Source organism: Balaenoptera ricei, chromosome X (genome assembly GCF_028023285.1).
Source record: "Balaenoptera ricei isolate mBalRic1 chromosome X, mBalRic1.hap2, whole genome shotgun sequence".
NCBI classification, from domain to species: Eukaryota; Metazoa; Chordata; class Mammalia; order Artiodactyla; family Balaenopteridae; genus Balaenoptera; species Balaenoptera ricei.
This window is the reverse complement of record NC_082660.1, coordinates 38,474,065-38,497,659: the sequence shown is the minus strand read 5'-3', so window position 1 is coordinate 38,497,659 and position 23,595 is coordinate 38,474,065. Positions and strand designations below refer to the sequence as shown.

Here is a 23,595-nt window from a genome sequence, read left to right as displayed (position 1 = left end):
TATCAGATTTCTTATGAGAAACAGTACAATTAAGAAGAACAATGACTTTAAAGTACTGAAAGGGGAAAAAAAAAAAAAACTCTCAGGTTAGAATTCTAAACCCAGCAAAGGTATCTATCCAAAAATAAAGGTAAAATAAAAACATTTTCAGACATACCAAAACTGAAATAATTCAGTAGACTTACAGTATAAGAAATGTTAAAGGACATCCTTATCATTTAAATCTCTCTAAAAGATAAATGGAAGTCTAAACAAAAATAATAGCAATGTGTTTGGGTTGTTTTTTTTTAACAATGGTTCAAGGGTGGGGTCTTTGACAAGATCAGGGTGTGAAGGGGGGGCTGCACTCCCTTAATCTCCTCTCAGGTGGTCAGTCTCCTAATCTTTTTTTTTTTAATTATTTATTTATTTATTTTTGGCTGTGTTGGGTCTTCGTTTCTGTGCGAGGGCTTTCTCCAGTTGCAGCGAGTGGGGGGCCACTCTTCATCGCGGTGCGCGAGCCTCTCACTGTCGCGGCCTCTCCTGTTGCGGAGCACGGGCTCCAGACACGCAGGCTCAGTAGCTGTGGCTCACGGGCTTAGTTGCTCCGCGGCATGTGGGGTCCTCCCAGACCAGGGCTCAAACCCGTGTCCCCTGCATTGGCAGGCGGATTCTCAACCACTGGGCCACCAGGGAAGCCCTGTTTGGGGTTTTTTAACATGTAAAAGTAAAATGTATAACAGCACAAAGGTCAGGAGGAAGGAAGTGGAAGTATAATGTTAGAAGGTTCTTATATTGTACATGACATGGTATAATATCACTTGAAGGTAGACTGATAAGTTAAAGATGTATGCTATAAACCCTAAAGCAACCACTAAAACAACAAAACAATTGTAGCTAATAAGAAAACAGGAGAGAAAATAGTATGAAAATAAATCCAAAGGAAGGCAGAAAAAGAGGAAAAAGGGAACATACGACAGATGGGACAAATAGAAATCAAATAGCAAGAAGATATATTTATACCTGACTGTATCAGTAATCATATTAAATGTAAATAGTCTAAATTCCCCAAATTAAAAAGCAAAGGTTGTCAGGTTAGGGTGTGGGGAGAAAGCAAAACCAAATTATATATTGCCTGCAAGAAATGCTTTATACATGAAGACAAATCTTTTCAAAGGAAAAGGATGGAAAAAGATATACTTTGATGATGACATTAATCAAAAGGAAGCCAGAGTGACTCTATTAATATCAAAGTATATTCTCAGACCACAGTGGAATTAAATTAGAAATGGATAACAGAAAGATGTCTGGGAAAATCCCCAAGCACTTGAAAACTAAATTATCCAATTCTAAACAACCCATGGATGAAAGAAGAAATCAAAAGGGAAATTTTAAAGTATTTTGAAGTGAATGAAAATGAAACCACAACATACCAGAACTTGTGGGATACTGCTAAAGCAGTACTTAGGGAGAAATGTGTAGCACTAAACACCAATGTTAAAAAGAAGAAATATCTTAAAACAATGACCTCAGCTTCTACCTTAAGAAACTAGAACAAAAAGAGCAAATTAAACCCAAAGTGAGTAAAAGAAAAGAAATAATAAAGATCAAAGTGGAAATCAATGAAATAGAAAATAAAAACAATAGAAAAATCAGTAAAACTTTTCCTTTGACAAGATCGGATCAGTCAAGGGAAAAAAACACACTAATTACCAGTATCATTCATAAGAAAAGTGACATTACTACAGATTCTACAGATATAAAAAGAATAATAAGGAAATATGGTAAACAACTTTATGTCAATCAATTCAACAACCTAAATGAAATAGACAAATTCACTGGGAGACAGAAACTACCAAAGTTCACTTAAAAAGGAAAAAACTGAATTGCCCTATACTATTTAAAAATTGAATTTAGGTTAAAAAAAAAAATCCCTCAAAGAAAACTCCAGGCCAAGATGGCTTTACTGGTAAATTCTACCAAACATGTAATAAAGAAACAGTACCAATTGTATACAAACTCTTCCCAAAACATTGAAAAGGAAGGAATTCTTCCCAACTTACTATTTTTTTTAAAGCTAATTTATTTATTTATTTATTTATGGCTGTGTTGGGTCTTCGTTTCTGTGCGAGGGCTTTCTCCAGTTGCGGCGAGCGGGAGCCACTCTTCTCATGGTGCGCAGGCCTCTCACTATCGCGGCCTCTCTTGTTGCGGAGCACAGGCTCCAGACGCGCAGGCTCGGCACTTGTGGCTCACAGGCCCAGCCGCTCCACAGCATGTGGGATCCTCCCAGACCAGGGCTCGAACCCGTGTCCCCTGCATTGGCAGGCAGACCCTCAACCACTACGCCACCAGGGAAGCCCCCCAACTTACTATTTTTGATGAGAAGGAGAAGGAGGAAGAGGCAGCTAGCATTACCCTGATACCAAAAACAGACATTTTGCAAGAAAAGAAAACTGCAGACCAGTAATCCTTGTGAATATAGATGCAAAAATTCTAAACAAATCCATATCTTAAAAAAGGAAAAATACATCATGGCCAAGCGGAGACTAATCCATTAATACAGCTTTATTTATAAGAGACAAAAGCTAGAAGCAATTCAGTGGGTGAATGGATAAACAAAATGGTATATCCATACAGTGGAATATTCAGCAAGAACAAAGTATGAACTATTGATGTAGTTGAATCTCACGTTGTGAGTGAAAAAAAAGCAACATAAAAGAGTTCATACTAAAAAAAAAAAAAAGAGTTCATACTGTATGAGTTCATTTATAGAAAGTGCAAACTAATCTATAGCCAGTGAAAACATATCAATGGTTGCTTAGGGATGTTGAGGTGGAGGAGCAGGGCATGGAGGGATGTGAGTAGATTACCAGTGGGCATGAGGAAACTTTTGGGAGTGATGGATATATTCATTATCCTGATTGTGGTGATGGTTTCACACATGTATACATATATCAAACTTGTCAAATTGTACACTTTACATAAGCATATGTCAATTCTACATCGATAAAAGTGTTTTAAATTATTAGCAACATGGAAAATAATTATAGGATTAAAAAAGCATTATATAAAATGTATGTGTACTATTATTATAGTACTCAAAATATCAAAATTAATATTTCTGTTGTGGCATAATGGAGTTTTCTCCTCCATTTTCTATGTTTTCTTTAATGTTTTCCTAACTTTTGTAATTAAGGTTATCTACAGCAAAATCACAAATATAAAAAGAAGTGCCCTCTTACAGTAATTCTGTTTTTGTTTAACTTTTTACAGGGAATCACTTTAAAAATGAATGAGCTAAATCACTGTATTGTTGCAAGAATCATGCATGGGGGCATGATTCATAGGCAAGGTAAGTTCCATATATAATTCCTTCTTTCCTTCCTTAATTTTTTTCCTGTAGCCTAGTGTTTTATGATCCATATAAAAGATCAGTTTCATTTATGTTTTATATAAATGATTTATTTAAGTTATCTGTCTTTGGTTTTAATCACTGTTGGCCTCCATTCGCTTTTATTCATCTCCACATGCTCCAATCTGTAGATACTCAAGGGAGGGTATATTATAGTTTTGTTGCAGGAGCATCTCTGAGTCACTCTTTAGATCCTGACTTATTAGAGGCCATGGGAGATAAACTAAAGCATTATCATATCAGGCCTCAGGATATGTGGAAGACATCTGTACTGGGATATAAGATAGATAGATATATATTTGCAAAGTTAAATGACAGTTGAAGAATTGCTCTCTCATTCATTCAGGAATGAGATACACTATTTGTAAATTAGGAAATTAGAATTTGATAAATAACAATATAAAATTTAAATGGTAAAATAAGAGATATCAAACCTGTGATTAAGTTCTTAATACCTGCTACAATAAGTGCAGTCATTCTGAGAAGGGAATACACTAAGGACTGAAGTAGACAAAGAATGATTTTTTGAGAAAGAGGAACTATTGTTAACCCTCAGGTGGACGGGATTTAGACGTGTAGGTTTAGGCTCCTCTTTGAAAGGACTGAGTTATATGCATTAGTATTTAGAGCCTGATCCAAAAATGATTCTCCTGTCCAAAAATTAGACTTCCTTTCTTTGAGATCGTGTTATTTTTGTACTTAACACTTCTTTCCTTAACCCTGGAGAGCAAGAGGTAACACCATAAGCCTTTTAGTGCCTTCTTGTCCTCTTTAGAGATGACTGCTGTGTCTGGCGTTACTGCTGCCTTCAGAGGAATCTGTAGGTTTCGTGAGTGGATAGCACTCACACAGGAGGATGTTTGGTTTTAAATTCCTGTATGAATTTTTTGTTTATTATTTTCAATAACTTGCTATAAATTCAGTAAAGTCACAACACCATTATTTCTTTAATCTCTTTTTCTTATATTACCGCACTGGCAGAAACCTGCTGTCTAATAGAAGTGGTATAGTGAACATCCTTGTCCTATTCTTGTTTCTAAAAGGTAGCTTTCCAAAGTTTCCCCATGAAGAATATTTACTATAGATTTTTAGTAGATACCTTTTATTAGAGCTGAAGAAGTTCTCTTATATCCTTAGTTGCTGGACATTTTAATTATGATTGGGTTTTGAATTTTATCAAATGCTTCTTCTGCATCTGCTGAGATGATTTTTCTTCTTTTTACCTATTAATGTGGTGAATGACTTTTTAAAGACATCCTAATGATAACCACCCCGCTCCTGGCATTTTTCAGATAAACCCAGCTTAGTCATTGTGTATTATCTTTTGGTATGTACTGCTTGATTCTATGTGCTATTATTTGGTTTAAGATTTTTGTGATTGTAATTAGGAGTGAGACTGGCCTGTAGTTAATTTTCCTTTCCTGTGTTTCTCTGATGTTAGTTTCAAAGTTACATTGGCCTCATAAAATGACTTGGAGAACCTCTCTTCATGAGTTCTCTGAATATTGTATAATATTGGAATGATTTGTAGCCTGTAAGTTTAGTAGAACTTGCCTATAAAACTATCAGGGGCTGGTGTTTTGTGTTTGGTTTCTTTCAAGGAAGTTTTTTTTTTTTTTTTTTTACCACTGTTTCAATTTCTTTAACATTCATAAGGCTATTCAGCCTTTCTATATCTTGAGTGAGCTCTGGTAAATTACATTTTTCTGAAAAAATCTTAAGTTTTTAAAATTATTCTAGTAAGCTTCTTCTTAGTGTCCACTTACCTTTTTATTTTCTGCCGTCTCTGTAATTATGTAGCCTTTATTCCTAATATTTATTTGTGCCTTGTCTTTTTTCTCTTGATCAACTTACCAGAGGTTTGTTCAAAAACCCACTTTGGGTTCTGTTAATTCTCTCCATTGTATATTTATCTTCTATTTTATTGTTTTATGACCGAATTTTTATTTTCTCCTTCCTTCTACTTTCTATTGGTTTTATCTAACTTTTAAAATTCAACACTTAGTTCATTTATTCCGGTCTTTCTTCATCTCTAATATATTCATTTAAGGTTAAACTCTACCTGTCTAAGTACTGTTTTATCAGTATCCCACCAGTTACGATATGAAGCATTTTTATTGTGATTCAGTTCTAAGTATTTTTGAATTTCTAGTGTTATATTTTTCATTGACCCACAAGTTATTTAGAAATATTTTTATGTACCACATTTAAGAGGATTTCCTGTATATCTTTTAATGTTTTACTTCTAACTTAATTGCATTGGGGTCAGAGAATGTGATCTGTATGACACCATTTCTTTGAGGTTTGTTCAGACTTGCTTTATGGCATAGCACTTTAATCATTTTTGTAAATGGTCCATGTGTACTTAAGAAGACTGTTTATTCTTTTTTTTTTGACTATTCTTTAATTGTTGCATGCAGAGTTCTCTATATGATTGCTTGAGGTTAATTTTTTTGTTCAAATATTCTATATATTGACTAATTTTTTATCTGTTTGACCTATCAATAATTGTTGAAATATTCCAATTATCATGGTAGAGTTTCTCTATTTCTACTTATAGATCTCTCACTTTTGGTTTTATATATTCAAAGCTGTTTTATTAGGAGCATAGACGTGCCTGGTAACCATGTCTATCCTTAATATACTTTCTACTTAAAACCTATTTTATATTAATATAGTTATTCCAGCTTAATTTTAGTATTTCCTAGCATGTCTTCTTCCCTCCTTTTATTTCTAACCATTCTGTGCCTGTATGCTGTAGAGTGTGTCTTACAAACATTTCCAAATTTGGGTTTTTCATTTTGTAATGCACTCTGATGATTGCTATCTTTTAATGGGCAAGGTTAGTCCATTAATATTTATTTTGATGATTTCTATCATCTTGCTTTTTTTAATATTTATTCCATATTTTAATTGATATTTTTCCTTCATTTTTGTTCCATCCCCCCACCCCCAGGTAAATTAGAATTTCAGCACTCTATTTCTATTTTTTAGGTGGTTACCTTGAAATTTTGTCATGCGTATTTAACTTGACATATACTAAAGTGAAACAGTATGTTATTCCCACTCCCAAAGAATACAAAGACATTGGAACATCAAGTTAGATCCCAGTCTTGACTTGCATATTATTCTTGCCCAGCACTTTCGTTCTGTCCTGTTTTAAATCCACAAATTTGAAATTACTCTTAAAATACATGACCATTTTTGTTTGGATTTACATAAATGTTTAGGATTTTATTTGCTCATCATTCCTTTTTGCATTGCAGACCATCCTTTGGGGAGCATTTTCCTTCTTCCTAAACTACATCCTTTAAAGTTCCTTTAGTGATAGTCTCTTGTTGATAAACTCCCTCAGGTGGTGTTTATCTGTAAATATTTCATTTCAGCCTCAATCTTTTTTTTTTTTGAACATCTTTATAGGAGTATAATTGCTTTACAATGTTGTGTTAGTTTGTGCTGTATAACAAAGTGAATCAGCTATATGTATACATATATCCCCATATCCCCTCCCTCTTGCATCTCCCTTCCACTTTCCCTATCCCACCCCTCTAGGTGGTCACAAAGCACCAAGCTGATCTCCCCGTGCGGTGTGATGCAGCTGCTTCCCACTAGCTATTTTTTTACATTTGGTAGTGTATATATGTCAATGCTACTCTCTCACTTCGTCCCAGCTTACCCTTCCCCCTCCCCATGTCCGCAAGTCCATTCTCTACGTCTGTGTCTTTATTCCTGTCCTGCCCCTAGGTTCTTCAGAACCTTTTTTGTTGGTTTTCTTTTTTAGATTCCATATATATGTTAGCATACGGTATTCGTTTTTCTCTTTCTGACTTACTTCACTCAGTATGACAGACTCTATGTTCACCTACTTCATTATAAATAACTCAATTTCGTTTCCTTTTATGGCTGAGTAATATTCCATTGTATATATGTGCCACATCTTCTTTATCCATTCATCTGTCGATGGACACTTAGGTTGCTTCCATGTCCTGGCTATTGTAAATACAGCTGCAGTGAGCATTGTGGTACATGACTCTTTTTGAATTATGGTTTTCTCAGGGTATATGCTCAGTAGTGGGATTGCTGGGTCATATGGTAGTTCTATTTTTAGGTTTTTAAGGAACCTCCATGCTGTTCTCCATAGTGGCTGTATCAATTTACATTCCCACCAACAGTGCAAGAGAGTCCCCTTTTCACCACACCCTTTCCAGCATTTACGGTTTGTAGATATTTTGATGATGGCCATTCTGACCGGTGTGAGGTGATACCTCATTGTAGTTTTGATTTGCATTTCTCTAATGATTAGCGATGTTGAGCATCCTTTCATGTGTTTGTTGGCAATCTGTATATCTTCTTTGGAGAAATGTCTATTTAGGTCTTCTGCCCATTTTTGGATTGGGTTGTTTGCTTTTTTGATATTGAGCTGCATGAGCTGCTTGTATATTTTGGAGATGAATCCTTTCTCAGTTGCTTCATTTGCAAATATTTTCTCCCATTCTGAGGGTTGTCTTTTCGTCTTGTTTATGTTTTCCTTTGCTGTGCAAAAGCTTTTAAGTTTCATTAGGTCCCATTTGTTTATTTTTGTTTTTATTTCCATTTCTCTAGGAGGTGGGTCAAAAAGGATATTGCTGTGATTTATGTCAAAGAGTGTTCTTCCTATGTTTTCCTCTAAGAGTTTTATAGTGTCTGACCTTACATTTAGGTCTTTAATCCATTTTGAGTTTATTTTTGTGTATGGTGTTAGGGAGTGTTCTAATTTCATTCTTTTTCATGTAGCTGTCCAGTTTTCCCAGCACCACTTATTGAAGAGGCTGTCTTTTCTCCATTGTATATTCTTGCCTCCTTTATCAAAGATAAGGTGACCATATGTGTGTGGGTTTATCTCTGGGCTCTCTATCCTGTTCCATTGATCTATATTTCTGTTTTAATGTCAGTACCATACTGTCTTGATTACTGTAGCTTTGTAGTATAGTCTGAAGTCAGGGAGTCTGATTCCTCCAGCTCCGTTTTTTTCCCTCAAGACTGCTTTGGCTATTCGGGGTCTTTTGTGTCTCCATACAAATTTTAAGATTTTTTGTTCTAGTTCCATAAAAAATGCCACTGGTAATTTGATAGGGATTGCATTGAATCTGTAGATTGCTTTGGGTAGTAGAATCATGTTCACAATGTTGATTCTCCCAATCCAAGAACATGGTATATCTCTCCATCTGTTGGTATCATCTTTAATTTCTTTCATCAGTGTCTTATAGTTTTCTGCATACAGGTCTTTTACCTCCTTAGGTAGGTTTATTCCTAGGTATTTTATTCTTTTTGTTGCAGTGGTTAATGGGAGTGTTTCCTTAATTTCTCTTTCAGAGTTTTCATCATTAGTGTATAGGAATGCAAGAGATTTCTGTGCATTAATTTTGTATCCTGCAACTTTACCAAAGTCATTGATTAGCTCTAGTAGTTTTCTGGTGGCATCTTTAGGATTCTCTATGTATAGTATCACGTCATCTGCAAAGAGTGACAGCTTTACTTCTTTTCTGATTTAGATTCCTTTTATTTCTTTTTCTTCTTTGATCACTGTGGCTAAAACTTCCAGAACTATGTTGAATAATAGTGGAGAGAGTGGGCATCCTTATCTTGTTCCTGATTTTAGCTGAAATGGTTTCAGTTTTTCACCATTGAGAATGTTTACTGTGGGTTTGTCATATATGACCTTTATTATGTTGAGGTAAGTTCCCTCTATGCCTACTTTGTGGAGAGTTTTTATCATAAATGGGTGTTGAATTTTGTCGAAAGCTTTTTCTGCATCTATTGAGATTATCATATGGTTTTTCTCCTTCAATTTGTTAATATGGTGTATCACATTGATTGATTTGCATATATTGAAGAATCCTTGCATTCCTGGGATAAACCCCACTTGATCATGGTGTATGATCCTTTTAATGTGCTGTTGGATTCTGTTTGCTAGTATTTTGTTGAGGATTTTTGCATCTCTGTTCAGTGATATTGGCCTGTAGTTTTCTTTTTTTGTGACATCTTTGTCTGGTTTTGGTATCAGGGTGATGGTGGCCTCGTAGAATGAGTTTGGGAGTGTTCCTCCCTCTGCTATATTTTGGAAGAGTTTGAGAAGGATAGGTGTTAGCTCTTCTCTAAATGTTTGATAGAATTCGCCTGTGAAGCCATCTGGTCCTGGGCTTTTGTTTGTTGGAAGATTTTTAATCACAGTCTCAATTTCACTGCTTGTGATTGGTCTGTTTATATTTTCTATTTCTTCCTGGTTCAGTCTCAGAAGGTTGTGCTTTTCTAAGAATGTGTCCATTTCTTCCAGGTTGTCCATTTTATTGGCATATAGTTGCTTGTAGTAATCCCTCATGATCCTTTTATTTCTGCAGTGTCAGTTGTTACTTCTCCTTTTTTCATTTCTAATTCTGTTGATTTGAGTTTTCTCCCTTTTTATCTTGATGAGTCTGTCTAGTGGTTTATCAATCTTGTTTATCTTCTCAAAGAACCAGCTTTTAGTTTTATTGATCTTTGCTATCGTTTCCTTCATTTCTTTTTCATTTGTTTCTGATCTGATCTTTATGATTTCTTTCCTTCTGCTAACTTTGGGGTTTTTTTTGGTTCTTCTTTCTCTAATTGCTTTAGGTGTAAAGCTAGGTTGTTTATTTGAGATATTTCTTGTTTCTTGAGGTAGGGTTGTATTGCTATAAGCTTCCCTCTTAGAACTGCTTTTGCTGCATCCCATAGGTTTTGGGTCATCATGTTTTCATTGTCATTTGTTTCTAGGTATTTTTTGATTTTCTCTTTGATTTCTTCAGTGATCTCTTGGTTATTTAAGCATATTGTTTAGCCTCCATGTGTTTGTATTTTTTACAGTTTTTTTCCTGTAATTGATATCTAGTCTCTTAGCACTGTGGTCGGAAAAGATACTTGATACCATTTCAATTTTCTTAAATTTACCAAGGCTTGATTTGTGACCCAAGATATGATCTATTCTGGAGAATGTTCCATGAGCAGTTGAGAAGAAAGTGTATTCTGTTGTTTTTGGATGGAATGTCCTATAAATATCAATTAAGCCCATCTTGTTTTTTTTGTTTTTTTTTTTTTAAATTATTTATTATCTATTATTTATTTTTGGCTGTGTTGGGTCTTCGTTTCTGTGTGAGGGCTTTCTCTAGTTGTGGCAAGTGGGGGCCACTCTTCATCGCGGTGCACGGGCCTCTCACTATCGCGGCCTCTCTTGTTGCGGAGCACAGGCTCCAGACACGCAGGCTCAGTAGTTGTGGCTCACGGGCCTAGTTGCTCCGCGGCATGTGGGATCTTCCCAGACCAGGGCTCGAACCTGTGTCCCCTGCATTAGCAGGCAGATTCTCAACCACTGCGCCACCAGGGAAGCCCAAGCCCATCTTGTTTAATGTGTCATTTAAAGCTTGTGTTTCCTTTTTTCATTTTGGATGATCTGTCCATTGGTGAAAGTGGGATGTTAAAGTCCCCTACTATTATTGTGTTACTGTCAATTTCCCCTTTTATGTCAGCCTCAATCTTGATTACTTTTGCTGAGAGCACAGTTTTAAATTAATGGTTACCATTCTGTTTTCTTTTGGCATCTGTTGTTTGATATCAAGAAGTCTGGTGTCACTATAACTGTCCTTGCTTTGTAGGTGATCTCTCCTTTCTCCCTGGACTTTTTAAGGTCTTTGTCTTTGATGTTCTGTAGTTTTACTACCTCCCAGCATGGATTTCTTTTTATTTATCCTACTTGGGATACATTATTCTTCCTGGAGCTGTGTAATCATGTTTTCATCAGTTCAAGAAAATTTACAACCATGTTTCTTCAAATATTGCCTCTTCTCCATTCTCTATTTCTTGTTTCCTATTTTCCTTATCTCCTTATTTCTCTGAACTGCATTCTAGACAATTTATTTGGTTATGCCTTCCAGTTCACTGAAACTCTCTTCAGCCATATATGAACTCCTGTTCAGCTCATCCGTTCATTGGCTTATGCTACCAATTATATTTTTCCTTTCTAGAGGTACTAGTCACTTGTTCTTCTTTTTATTTTCGGATCTGTCTGTTCACAGCTGATAATCTCTTGTTGCATGTTCATCCTTGTAAATAGGTCCCTTTCTTTCCCCTAATATTTAACATATAGCTATTTTACATAGGCATACCTTGGAGATATTACAGGTTTGGTTTCAGACCACCACAATAAAGTGAGTCACATGAATTTTTTTGTTTCCCAGTGCATATAAAAGTTATGTTTGCACTATGCTTTCATCTATTAAGCGTGCAATAGCATTATGTCTAAAAAATATACATACTTTAATTAAAAATTACTTTATTGCTTAAAAATGCTAACCATCATCTAAGCCTTCAGCAAATCATAATCTTTGCTCCTGGTAGAGGGTACTGTCTAGATGTTGATGGCTGCTGATCGATCAGGGTGGTGGTTGCTGAAGCTTGAGGTGGCTCTGGCAATTTCTTAAAAGAAGACAACAGTGAAGTTTGCCTCGTTGATTGACTCTTCCTTTCACAAATGATTTCTCTGTAGCATGCAGTGCTGTTTGATAGCATTTTACCCATGGTAGAACCTGTTTTAAAATTGTAGTCAGTTCTCTCAAACCCTGCCACTGCTTTATCAACTAACTTTATGTAATATTCTAAATCCTTTGTTGTCATTTCAACAATCAGGTAAGTTTGCCATCTTATATGAGCACAGTTCATGACACCCCCAAAACAATTACAATAGTAACAGCAAAGATCACTCATCACAGGGCTTCCCTGGTGGTGCAGTGGTTGAGAATCCGCCTGCCAATGCAGGGGACACGGGTTCGAGCCCTGGTCTGGGAAGATCCCACATGCCGCAGAACAACTGGGCCCGTGAACCACAATTACTGAGCCTGCGCGTCTGTAGCCTATGCTCCGCAACAAGAGAGGCTGCGATAGTGAGAGGCCCGCGCACCGCGATGAAGAGTGGCCCCCGCTCGCCGCAACTAGAGAAAGCCCTGGCACAGAAACGAAGACCCAACACAGCCAAAAATAAATAAATAAATAAATAAATTTAAAAAAAAAAAAAAAAAGATCTTTAAAAAAAAAAAAAAAATCACTCATCACAGATCACCATAACAAATATAATAATGATGAAAAAGTTTGAAGTATTGAGAGAATTACCAAAACATGATGCAGAGACATGAAGTGAGCAAATGCTGTTGGAAAAATGGCACAGATAGACTTGCTTAACACAGGGTTGCCACAAACCTTCAATTTATAAAAAATGCAGTATCTTTGAGGCACAGTAAAGCAAGGCACAAGAAAACAAGGTATTCTTGTATTCTATATCTGACCATTCCAATATCTGTCCTCCTCGAGGATCTAAATCTGTTTTTTCTCTTTCTGATGACTCGCATAGTAGTTTGCCTTATTGTATGTTTGGTGATCTTTGATTGTAAGCCTATTGCTTGTTCAAATCAGTGGAAGTCTTGGGGGCCTAAAATGGAAACGCTTTCCTCCAGAAAGGGTTTGTTCCTTGTTCTACCAGCTGCCATGGAGTACCACTGATCTGGGTCTTGGCTCCCTACAGAATCCTAGGCTCAGCTTCTCTAACTTGCTATTGGCCCAAGGCTCAGAATCCGGCCAGCAGGCATTGCAGCAATGGCATTTACCCCTCCCACTATTTCATTCCATCCTTACTTTGCCACCACTCTGGATGCAGCTCACAGGGTTCTTTTGTGTGGAGGGGAGAGTGGGGATGAAAGTGGGAAGTGTTCTTGGGAACTTGCATTCCTTTTGTGAGACCAGTAACACGTCAAGAGGTGTGCCCTAGACGGGATATGTAGTTGTAAGAAAGTCTATGAGTGCCTAATCAACCATATTTGAAACAAAAGTCCCCAAATTTTTATGTTTTATTATGTTAACTTTCAAACATGAGTAGAGAAAACAGTGCAGTCAGTTGAAGTAGAGAAAAGTGGAAAGAATAGTGAAGTGATCGCCCACATACCCATAAGCCAGGTAGAATTATTGTTAATTCATGGGCACACTGGTTTCATCTGTATTTGCCCTACTGCCCACCCCCCTGGATTACTTTGAAGCAAATACCAGGCACCTTATTTTATTTATATGCATTTTAGTGTGTACCTCTTAAAGATACAATGAGCTTTTCATGATGAAGTCAGGTCAATAAGTAAACGTGCACAATTCATAAATAAGAAAGCAAAATTTTACATAACACTATTTAACCATTGGTTCTCGGTCACTTTTTCTAGTTGAAGTATTACAGGACCCTGAAATGCCTACCAAGTTATTATTAAAAGGTTGCAGTATGTCCAATATAAATTTGTTGTTACACAGATATTATCATATCAATTCTTTGAAAATCAACAGCCTTTGTATCATATTTGGTAGATAATAATGATAATAACAGCAAACACTTAAATGGTACTGACTGTGTGCCAAGAACAGTTCTAAGCCCTCTACATTTATTAAACTCATTTAATCCTCATAACAATCCTATGAGATAGATACTGTTTTCATCTCCATTTTACAAATGTGAAAACCAAGACATGGAAAGTTTCAGTAAGTTACCCAAGATCTTAAAGCTAGTATAAGTGATGAAGCAGAGATATGAACCCAGACAGGCTGCATCTAGAAGTTGTAGTTTTAAAACACTATATACACACTGCCTCTCTCAGAAAAATAAGCAGATTTCTACAGCCATCTTTCAAAACTGTGTCTTCCATAAGTTATGTGTATCTGTTTTGGTGAGTTTACTATGTGAGCCTAACTTGTACCTGGTTCTGAAATATTGGCCTTCTGTATTTAGCTTAATTTTTTTTAATTACTTACGTTGCTGCCTTTGGATTTTATTATTATAAAAGTATATATCATTTCATGTTTATAATTTTGTGTAATTTCTTAGGTACACTTCATGTCGGAGATGAAATTCGAGAAATCAATGGCATCAGTGTAGCTAACCAAACAGTGGAACAGCTGCAAAAAATGCTTGTGAGTAAATGAAAGTCTCTTTTTCTAAGATTGGCTTTCAGTTCATTAACTTATTTATTAATGCACAAATAAAGGGTATTCTTTTATAATCAGAATATATCTGGTACCATCATTTGTGTGGACTTGAACTTACACAACATTCATAAAAACTGAGAGCTAGGAAAATGTTCACATGCAGCAGAGCTTAGAAACATTTTGCCCATCTTTAGCAGTATGGGCTTGAACATTCTCCTTTCAATCCTTTGTCTCCTGTTCTTATAGAGCAGATGTTTAAAGAAAACCTTTGCAGTTGTGCATGCTTGTGAACTAGTTTCTCACTGACCTCAACTCTGCTGACATCAGCAGTATCAGAAGCCTCTTTCCTGTGTAGCTGAGTCATAGCCAGCTGTATTGGATTTCTCTACAGCACAGGGGAAAGGAAAGTCATAGTAGACCAGGCCATTTTTTACCGTGTATATTCAAAATCTGTGTTCAAATTAGGCTTTGGATTGGGGCGGGGTGGGGGGTGCAGAGTGACAGGCCCTGGCGAGCAGAGGGAGATGTTTTGGACCTCTTGTCCTGGACCTTCTTCCCACCACAATGTAGCAGCCTCCCATGTTATTTATATCTATTAAAGGTGAAATAAGCACCACAGACTCACTACAGTCAAAACTAATGTCAAAATTATGAAATAAAGAGCAGATTTTTATGGAGTACACCATCATAATGTAGCCTACCAAATATAATTCTTACGTAATTAATTACTTGTTCTATTGTGCAGTTCAACTTACATTCACTCTTGAAAGACATGTCACTTAGAGTTGTATTCGTGTCTATGAAAAGGTAACCATCAGAGGTCTGTTATACCATTGCTGTATGACCAGGACAGTCAGCCTTGACTTTGCAGGGCTTTTCCCAGGAACAACCTCCACCGTTAGTGTGAGCAGTTCCTGCTTTTATAACTCGGTTTCATTTTAGGCCCGTGCACTCTCAGCTGACTTGCATTAAATACACCCCCACATTTTCAGTGGTTTCTTGCGCGTTTTTGTGTGCAACATTTGTTTGTTAAAAGAGCTCTCCTTTTTTTTTCCCCCCAGCGGGAAATGCGGGGGAGTATCACCTTCAAGATCGTGCCAAGTTACCGCACTCAGTCGTCGTCCTGTGAGGTAATAGCTCTAACGAAACACCCCGTCTCCTCTGGGTTCTTAACTAACTGTCTGCTGATGGCTGAATGTTTTGGCTTTCTGGGAAATTGTTTCTGCCTGTGCTGTTGATCACTGCACACCAATTTTACAACAAAGATAACGGAACAGAGTAGTTCCCATCCACCTACTCAGCCCTGCTTCCATGGGGATGTCCTCAGCACTTTAACTTTCTGCAGGCTGGAATCAAAACAAAATACATATAGAGAAGCTCCAAATAATGACAAAGGCTTAATAAAGAACAAATAGAGTCTCTGGGGAAAAAAAAAGATCATAATTGCAATAATATTTCCAGGAAGTACATTCACTTCCCTTGTTAAGAAATCACATAGATAGTTCTTCTTTCCAAGGATGTGAGAAGTGGTCTATTTCTGTTAAGATAGAGTAGTTCAAATAATTGTGACAGGTCTCTAGATGGATGTTAAGTCTATGAGAAATTGATAACTGACGTTATTAGAGGAATATAGGCTTTTGCAACCTTCTGTGAAATTGTTTAAATTGGAACGTTATCTGATTCATAAACAAGTAAGTTTTCTAGAGTAATACAAACCCAAAGCTCCTTTCTTACATTAGGCTTATCCTTTAGAAATTGTAGCTTTCCCAACCTATATTATTCAGTTTGCTATTGGTTAGTAAGTGAGATTCAAAAATCTATTCTTTTTATATTTGGAAATATGAGCCGGCCTAAATGGTGTCATCCTTTGGTCATTGCACATTCAGTTTGAATATTTTTTTCTGAAGCTTGTTCTTTCTTGTGCATCTTCCAAGTATGTGTACATCAATATGAAGTACACATTTCCTCCAGTTAATATTTAAGACTGGCAGACAACTTATTTCATCTAGAAAATTGAATTTGTACTTAGGAGAAATTATAATGTTTCTTCCAGTCTCCAGTAGTGATGTAAATTTCACAAGAAAAATCAGAGGCTTCATGTTTTTTTGTAAACCTGTTGAAGATATGTATAAGAATTTGTAGTTTTGTCAAGTATATTTTTAGTGAGCCATGACAATTGGGGTTTCTGTTATATCAGTTCTTGAGCTCCTCTCAGTGGCTTTTTATGGAACTTCAATTAGTACTATATTTCAAAACAAAATATGGAACTACTTCTGCTCCAGGATTTATAGTTTTGAAATTTGTTACCTAGTACACAAACCTTACTGGAAAAGAGAGACTGTCACATGCATTTTTATGTAAAGCATTTTGATAGCCTAAAAATCACAGGTGGTCCTCATACCATTTCTCATCTTGGAAGAAATTTAGTAAATACGATTGATTTTTGTCTTTTTGGCTCACTAACCAGAAAATAATGTTAGTTATTAAAAAGTTTCTCTTGTGTTTTTGAGTGGTTGAACTAGTTTTGGGGTGGGACCAGTATTACACATATAAATGCTATGCTCTCGAGTAAGAAGAGCCCTCTCTGACCTTCTTTACCTCTGAAGAATAGGAAAAAATGTATTCCCCTCCTAGCCCTACCCCCAGTCTGTTTGACTCTCCTGTGCTCTGGCAGAATTCAAGCCTGTGGTTGGACTCTTCCCAGCTACAGCAGTACTTCCCAAAGAAAAGCTCTCGGGCCACCTTCATCAGCATCCCCCTGGCCGTTGGTAAAAGAGGGGACCCCTGCCCCACACCCTGGCCCTACTGACATGAGTCTCTGGGGGTGGCGCCTAGACATCATTCTGCTCACTAACATCTGACAATACTCATCTAAGGGATCCCATTATTTAAAGGCTAACAGGTTCCGGAGGTTTTCTTTAAGTCTTCTAGAAAAAGCAAATGTCTTTTGAGCAGACATGCACATTTCAAAGGTTTCAAAGAACTCTACTAAACCAAAAATTTTTAAATACTTAATTTCATCCCCTCCTTTTTCTAACATTAAAGTTGATTTGGACAATAAGGGAGTGGAGCCTGGAAAGGATTTTGAGCATGTCACATAGTATAGTGGCTGTGGCTGCTGGGATCTTTGCCAGAATCTTTAGAGGCTCAAGATTATTGTTTTAATTAATCCGCTAAAATAATCTAAAAGAATAAAGGTTTCTTCTCTGGTGTATATCTATCTTTTACCCTTATTAGTAATATCTATCCTAGAAAGATTCTAAGGTGATTACAACATGAGAAGTCTTTTTTTGAGATTCACTTCACTTCAAATTGCATCATTCAGTAATTTTTGATACCGAAGTACCTAAGGATTATTAAATACTTTTCAAACCTAATTTTCAATAAAAATTAGGCAGTTGGGATCTTCAGCACAATAATTGTATAGTAATATCTGTCATTTTACAGTACTTGATAGGATTTTAATATCAAGTCACCCTTCGGGGTCTTATTTAAAGAAAGCAAAGGTTATAGAATGTTAGAGACAGGAAATAAATGGTTAATGAATGACACGGTCATCACTTACAATATGTGAATCTTCAAACTGTAAAAATTTTTTTCATACTTCTGTGAAATCATGCAAGTAAGTCAGTATGGCACCTTTATAGCTAAAACCTCAAAGGAAATGGTTGTCAGACTGTGGTTGTAACTGTTGATGTGAATATCTCTGTTTCTGTGCTGGTGTTCTGTGTTAATGAACCTTGTGTCTTATTTCAGAGAGATTCCCCCTCCACTTCCAGACAGTCCCCAGCTAATGGTCATAGCAGCACTAACAATTCTGTTTCGGTAAGAACTCTAGCTCCGCACAGCAAAGTGTGACAATTTTGTTGGTGCCACCTGCCATGAGTGTTCTAGTTACATGTGTTCAGTGGAAATATTGTCTTCTGCCGATATACAAGGCTACTACAGCTACAATGCAGTTTACTCCTGGAAAATCTTTTTCAACATTTTCTTCTCATTAAAAATGCCTTTCATTAGTTAAATTTGAAGAAATGTAGTTCAAGACTGCTTTGGTCATTCTCAAAGTATTTCTATGTCACCCATCTACTATTTATGACTTTGCTCAAAGTTATGCAAAGGATGTAAATGGAAGTTTCTTGAAATTTCTCAACATTTTTTTTTTAATTTGAGAAAGATAAAGAAATGTAAGGATTTTGCAGAGTAGGCATTTGGGTATTCTCGGGCTTTGTAGTTGTCTATTCTGAGTGATATCAGCAACATGTTTTAGTTTCCGCTATCTAAGTTTACGAATTGGTGTGCCCTCTGTTATTGTGGTACGTGCACATACTTTTGTGAATTATAAGCCTTGCCTGGATATAAACAGCAAAAGGAACTGGCTTCAAACTGCACTTAAGCCACGCTATTATCACATCTTTAACACAAAGTACTTTATATTTTGACTTGAACTTGGAATTTTACTTTTTTTTTCAGAACTATCCATTTTGGAAAGTAAAAAGAATTGTTTTTAATTTAAACAAATGGGAGCACTTATACGTGCAGGTGTGCAATATTTGAGGTAACAAAATCTCTAAGTTGCTGATATTGCTGTTAAAAATATTGAGAGTTCTAATAATACAGCAGTATCACTTTTTTCCTATTAACTTGCCCTTTAAAAATATATCAACATTTTTATCAGATAAATTTTTAAATAATTTAGAGATCACCTCAAATGGAATGATATAAGAGAAATTATGGAAGAAAATTTCCTAAGACTTTTATTTGCAGCTTCAAAACAGGCTACCAAAGGAATTCATTTATAACATTTAATAACTTTAAGATGGTGAAAATCCATACAACCATTGAATTTTTCGAAATCTAAATGGTTGCAGTGACTAAGTTGAAAAGGGCAACAGCTCTTTTGAGTTTTGGGGGGTTTTTTAAATAGGCTATTTCACTTGCAGTGGCTTTTGTGTTGAAGATGCTGAGTTGTTTCTTAAGAACACATTTTCTCTCTGCTTAAACTTACCTGCTTTCTTCAGCTTGCTGCTAAATGGCCTGGGTTTGATTTTTTTTTTTTTGATAACTCAACATTTCTGAGAAATGGAATAATGTATATTATCTCTTTACAACTTAAATCTAGCTCATTTTTTAACCATATTGTAACAGAACACACAAATTACCTTGTACTCTTTGAAAAGTAAATGAAAATTTTTCTCCTGGGTTGGCTTTATTCTACAGGACTTGCCATCAACTACCCAACCAAAAGGACGACAGGTGAATAGATACCCTCTATAGAAACTTCTCTAAACTGAGCTGCTAATAGCCAATCCTTTATTAACCCTTTTCATCCCATAATGTCTGCATTTTGGACCATAACATTTGAGCATTGAGAGCTTGTACCATTTCATTTTAACACATTACACATGACTAATTCTCTATAAAGATTTTTTTCCTAACATCTTTGTAGCTGTGATGGTTATTGTAATTTCAACCTGATCATTTTGTGTTGATGGTTGAGAATTCAGCCTTTGGGGATCTTATGGGCCTGCCTCTGGGGTGGAAAAAAATTTTTAAAGGTTACAAAATTCTTAGAATTCTAAGAATAACTAAAACGTACATGCCAGTGAACATTTTTAAGCAATAATTATCTGAAGTTCGAAGGCTTTTTCTTAATTTGTATCTGCATGTGTATTTCTAAAAGCCATATACAATGAAAAAAAAAAAAAGAACAGAAAATTCCTGGCTTTACAGCCTAATCAAACATGAAAAGTTAAGTGCTGCCTAACAAACACAAGCAAGTAACTTTCAATTTGCTGGCACTTTGAGTATGAATTTTAGGTGCAAATGCAGAGACTTGTTATTTTATAGGCTGGATTTCTGAAAAGAAACTTAAACAGAATAATCACACAATAGTTCCAAGGCCTTCAGGTTGGTTTTACAGTGACTTAAACATTAATATTCAAATTTAATTTCAAGAGATAGAATTTTTATGGTATTTTTTGTGAAATGTGCTATTAAAAACTATCAAATTGTGAGTTAAGATGTGCATAAACTAGCACCTAATAGAACTCACCCATAAGTGATGCAACGTTGAATATCTAGCACCTTATTTTAAATCATTTAGAAATCCAGTGATTCATAAAATGGTGCCATATAACCCCCTGTATGCTAATCTGTTTCCTTTTATAATATTTACTAGTTATATTTACATATCATAAAACTCAGAGCCTTAAACCATGCATATCTTGAAGCTCTGTGCAGATTTCAAGTGTTACACTGGCAAAGCCAGGATTCAAACTCATTTTTCTTCTCTAAAAAGAGTAAAATACAAAGTCTAAATCCTGTTTAAAAAATAAAACTATTTTTAAATGCTTTAAAAAATTGTTTGAATTACATTTAAGCTTATCAGCAGTGTGTAGACACACTGCCAGTTGTCATGTAGGCATTTTACAGCAAGATACCAACACGGAGTTCTTGCTAGTTTTGTATCATGTACTGCTTTAGGGTTAAAGCCTGTCCTGAATGCTTGTGGTCATGGTTTAAAGGCTGCCATGTGATCATGACAACTTATGCATAATAGCAACTAAATATATTCAGATTTTAAAATGGTAAGCATACTTCTCTATAATTTTAAGCCTATCCTATTATAGTAAAAGCAGAAATTAAGTCTATTTTTACTAAGCAAGTATCTTAAGTGTTCCCTCCAAATAAAAAGAGCAAAGACTTGAACCTGTACACACCAAAAGTAGTACATTGTTTCTAGTGGTAGCAGTTTTTTTGTGTTGTATTTCCATGCATCATATTTGCTTTCACCATCTAATGTCCTGTTTGTATTGTAGTAAGTGTTAGTGTGTGGTTATTAAGTTAGAGCTGACTGTTTACTTTCACATCACCATGGCATTTTTTCTTACAAACTCCTGTTTTATAGATCTATGTAAGAGCACAATTTGAATATGATCCAGCCAAGGATGACCTCATCCCCTGCAAAGAAGCTGGCATTCGATTCAGAGTTGGTGACATTATCCAGATTATCAGTAAGGATGATCACAATTGGTGGCAGGGTAAACTGGAAAACTCCAAAAATGGAACTGCGGGTCTCATTCCTTCTCCAGAACTTCAGGAATGGTATGTTTTTGTTGTTTTCTTTTAGTTTACAATAAAAATGAAGCCTGGCCATCCATTTTTCAACTTTATATTTTATTCTTTTACAGGGTAAAACCTGTTTAATATATTCCTTGCTCTATTAGCCAAACACAGTTCAAATTAGTCATCCAAGAATTCTAAATTGTCAGCACCAAGTAAGCTCCTGCGTATAGAGTCAGGTCTTTGTTTCACACATAAGGAGAGGAAGGTCTGTAGAGAGGCTGAGCGACTAGCCTCAGGTCATGGTCACATCGTGGTCTCTTAGCAGAGCCCTCTATTCCTATATGCTGTTTCCATCCTTTTAGAATTGCATTTTTTTAAATGTACCCTCTCCTTGCCCCTCCACATGCTCTCACCACCCCCATTCCACTCCACCACCAGCGAAAAATTCAAATGCCAGGATTCACGGTCATTCCAGGTATTTAAAGAGAAAATGTTTCACTATTAGAAGGGTAAGGCAGTCAGAAGCTTCGTTCTTTACCTTTCCAGGTCTTTTTTTAAAAATAAATGTATTTATTTATTTATTTTTGGCTGCATTGGGTCTTCGTTGCTGTGTGCGGGCTTTCTCTAGTTGTGGCGAGCGGGGGCTGCTCTTTGTTGCGGTGCGCGGGCTTCTCATTGCGGTGGCTTCTCTTGTTGCGGAGCACAGGCTCTAGGTGCGCGGGCTTCAGTAGTTGTGGCACATGGGCTCAGTAGTTGTGGCTTGCGGGCTCTAGAGCACAGGCTCAGTAGTTGTGGCGCACGGGCTTAGTTGCTCCGAGTCGTGTGGGATCTTCCCGGACCAGGGCTCGAACCCGTGTCCCCTGCATTGGCAGGCGGATTCATAACCACTGCGCCACCAGGGAAGTCCCCCTTGCCAGGTCTTTAAAAATGTGTGTCTGTTAGACAGTTTAGGCTTTGAAAGCAGGTTAAAGTCAGACAGTTTTTAGACATGTTTTTAACTGAGAGGAGTCACGGATTACTGTGTGTTTTGGTAAAATCTATTTCTGTTACTAATGTTACAATTTGCTGTTTTTTGAAAAATGTCAATAGTTTTACCTTTGTCAGTACTTTGGCAATATATATCAGAAACCTAGTGCAAAAAAGATAACTTCCTGTCCAAAATACTTGAACCTAGCTGAAAGAGACCAAAGGCATAGAGTTCATAGACACGTACAGCTTTTCATCCATTTTTTTCACTCATTAAAGGGATTTCTCAGCTAATCTCTTTTGCTTGATCACTTCTTTCAGCTATACTCTTAAATTTAGAATGTCAGAGCTGGTAAGAACTTCAGATGCCATCATTTTACACGAGGAAACATAGGCCTAGTTAGAGGAAGTAGCAGCCTTCCATCTGATGCTGTCTTTCAGTCTGATCTTCAGAAAACAGTTTAAGCATTAGTGAGAGGAAAGTGATTTCTAAGTCATTTTGATGGTGATGTTACTATGTTATCACTGATATTTATGTTTTACAAAATGTGTTCTTGAACGTTGCCATATATTAATGAGCATTTGTTGAAAAGAATTATGTAGAATCCAGACCTCTTCTCCCTGGTCAGCTCATTTGTATAAATCATGTCTCACCAATACCTAGAACTCTGAGTCCTCTGGAGGAAGCCTGAGAAATGGCAGGGGGAAAAGCAGATTTGCTTCCTGTTTCCTATAATGGTAGACTAGGTTATTTGGATCAATCCTCCCACTGGGGAAAAAAAAACGAAAAGTGCTACAGAAAATATGTTTTTGAAAATGACCTTAAGAGCACTGAGTAGCTGAAAAGGTATTGGGGAACTCAGGGACCAATTTTTATATGAAAGCCATTAATCAGAGCAGTAAAAATTAGAGTACCAAATTGGTCCATTTTGCCAGGAGGGCATTTCTATTACTAAAAACTTCTCTGCCAGAGGACCAAGGTTAAGACCTAATAAGGCCCGTACGAGTAGGAGAATCTGTTAGGAGACTCATCCCGCATTGTCAGGATCTGCAAAAGGCTATACCCCCAGGTTAAGAGCAAACAGATAGATAAGCATCCCCTCACTGCCCTTCCACACCAGGGGACTGTAGAGAAGGCTGCCTTGTCGGTGAGCAGAGCAAAAGGAAAG

The 23,595-nt window shown here is 36.5% G+C and overlaps 1 protein-coding gene across 9 annotated transcripts in view; it reads left to right on the top strand.

Annotated features, from left to right (window-relative positions):
• Positions 1 to 23,595, top strand: part of CASK (calcium/calmodulin dependent serine protein kinase) — a 392,163-nt gene that overhangs the window by 337,138 nt on the left and 31,430 nt on the right. For 3 of the 9 annotated variants that reach the window (XM_059909976.1, XM_059909974.1, XM_059909973.1), the window contains exons 15-20: positions 3,256 to 3,334; positions 14,295 to 14,380; positions 15,457 to 15,525; positions 18,152 to 18,220; positions 19,613 to 19,648; positions 21,303 to 21,499. In XM_059909976.1, the coding sequence (XP_059765959.1) occupies positions 3,256 to 3,334; positions 14,295 to 14,380; positions 15,457 to 15,525; positions 18,152 to 18,220; positions 19,613 to 19,648; positions 21,303 to 21,499 (536 nt within the window). The remainder of the gene's footprint in view (positions 1 to 3,255; positions 3,335 to 14,294; positions 14,381 to 15,456; positions 15,526 to 18,151; positions 18,221 to 19,612; positions 19,649 to 21,302; positions 21,500 to 23,595) is intronic. The other 6 variants (XM_059909979.1, XM_059909978.1, XM_059909977.1 and 3 more) reach the window with 3 other exon arrangements.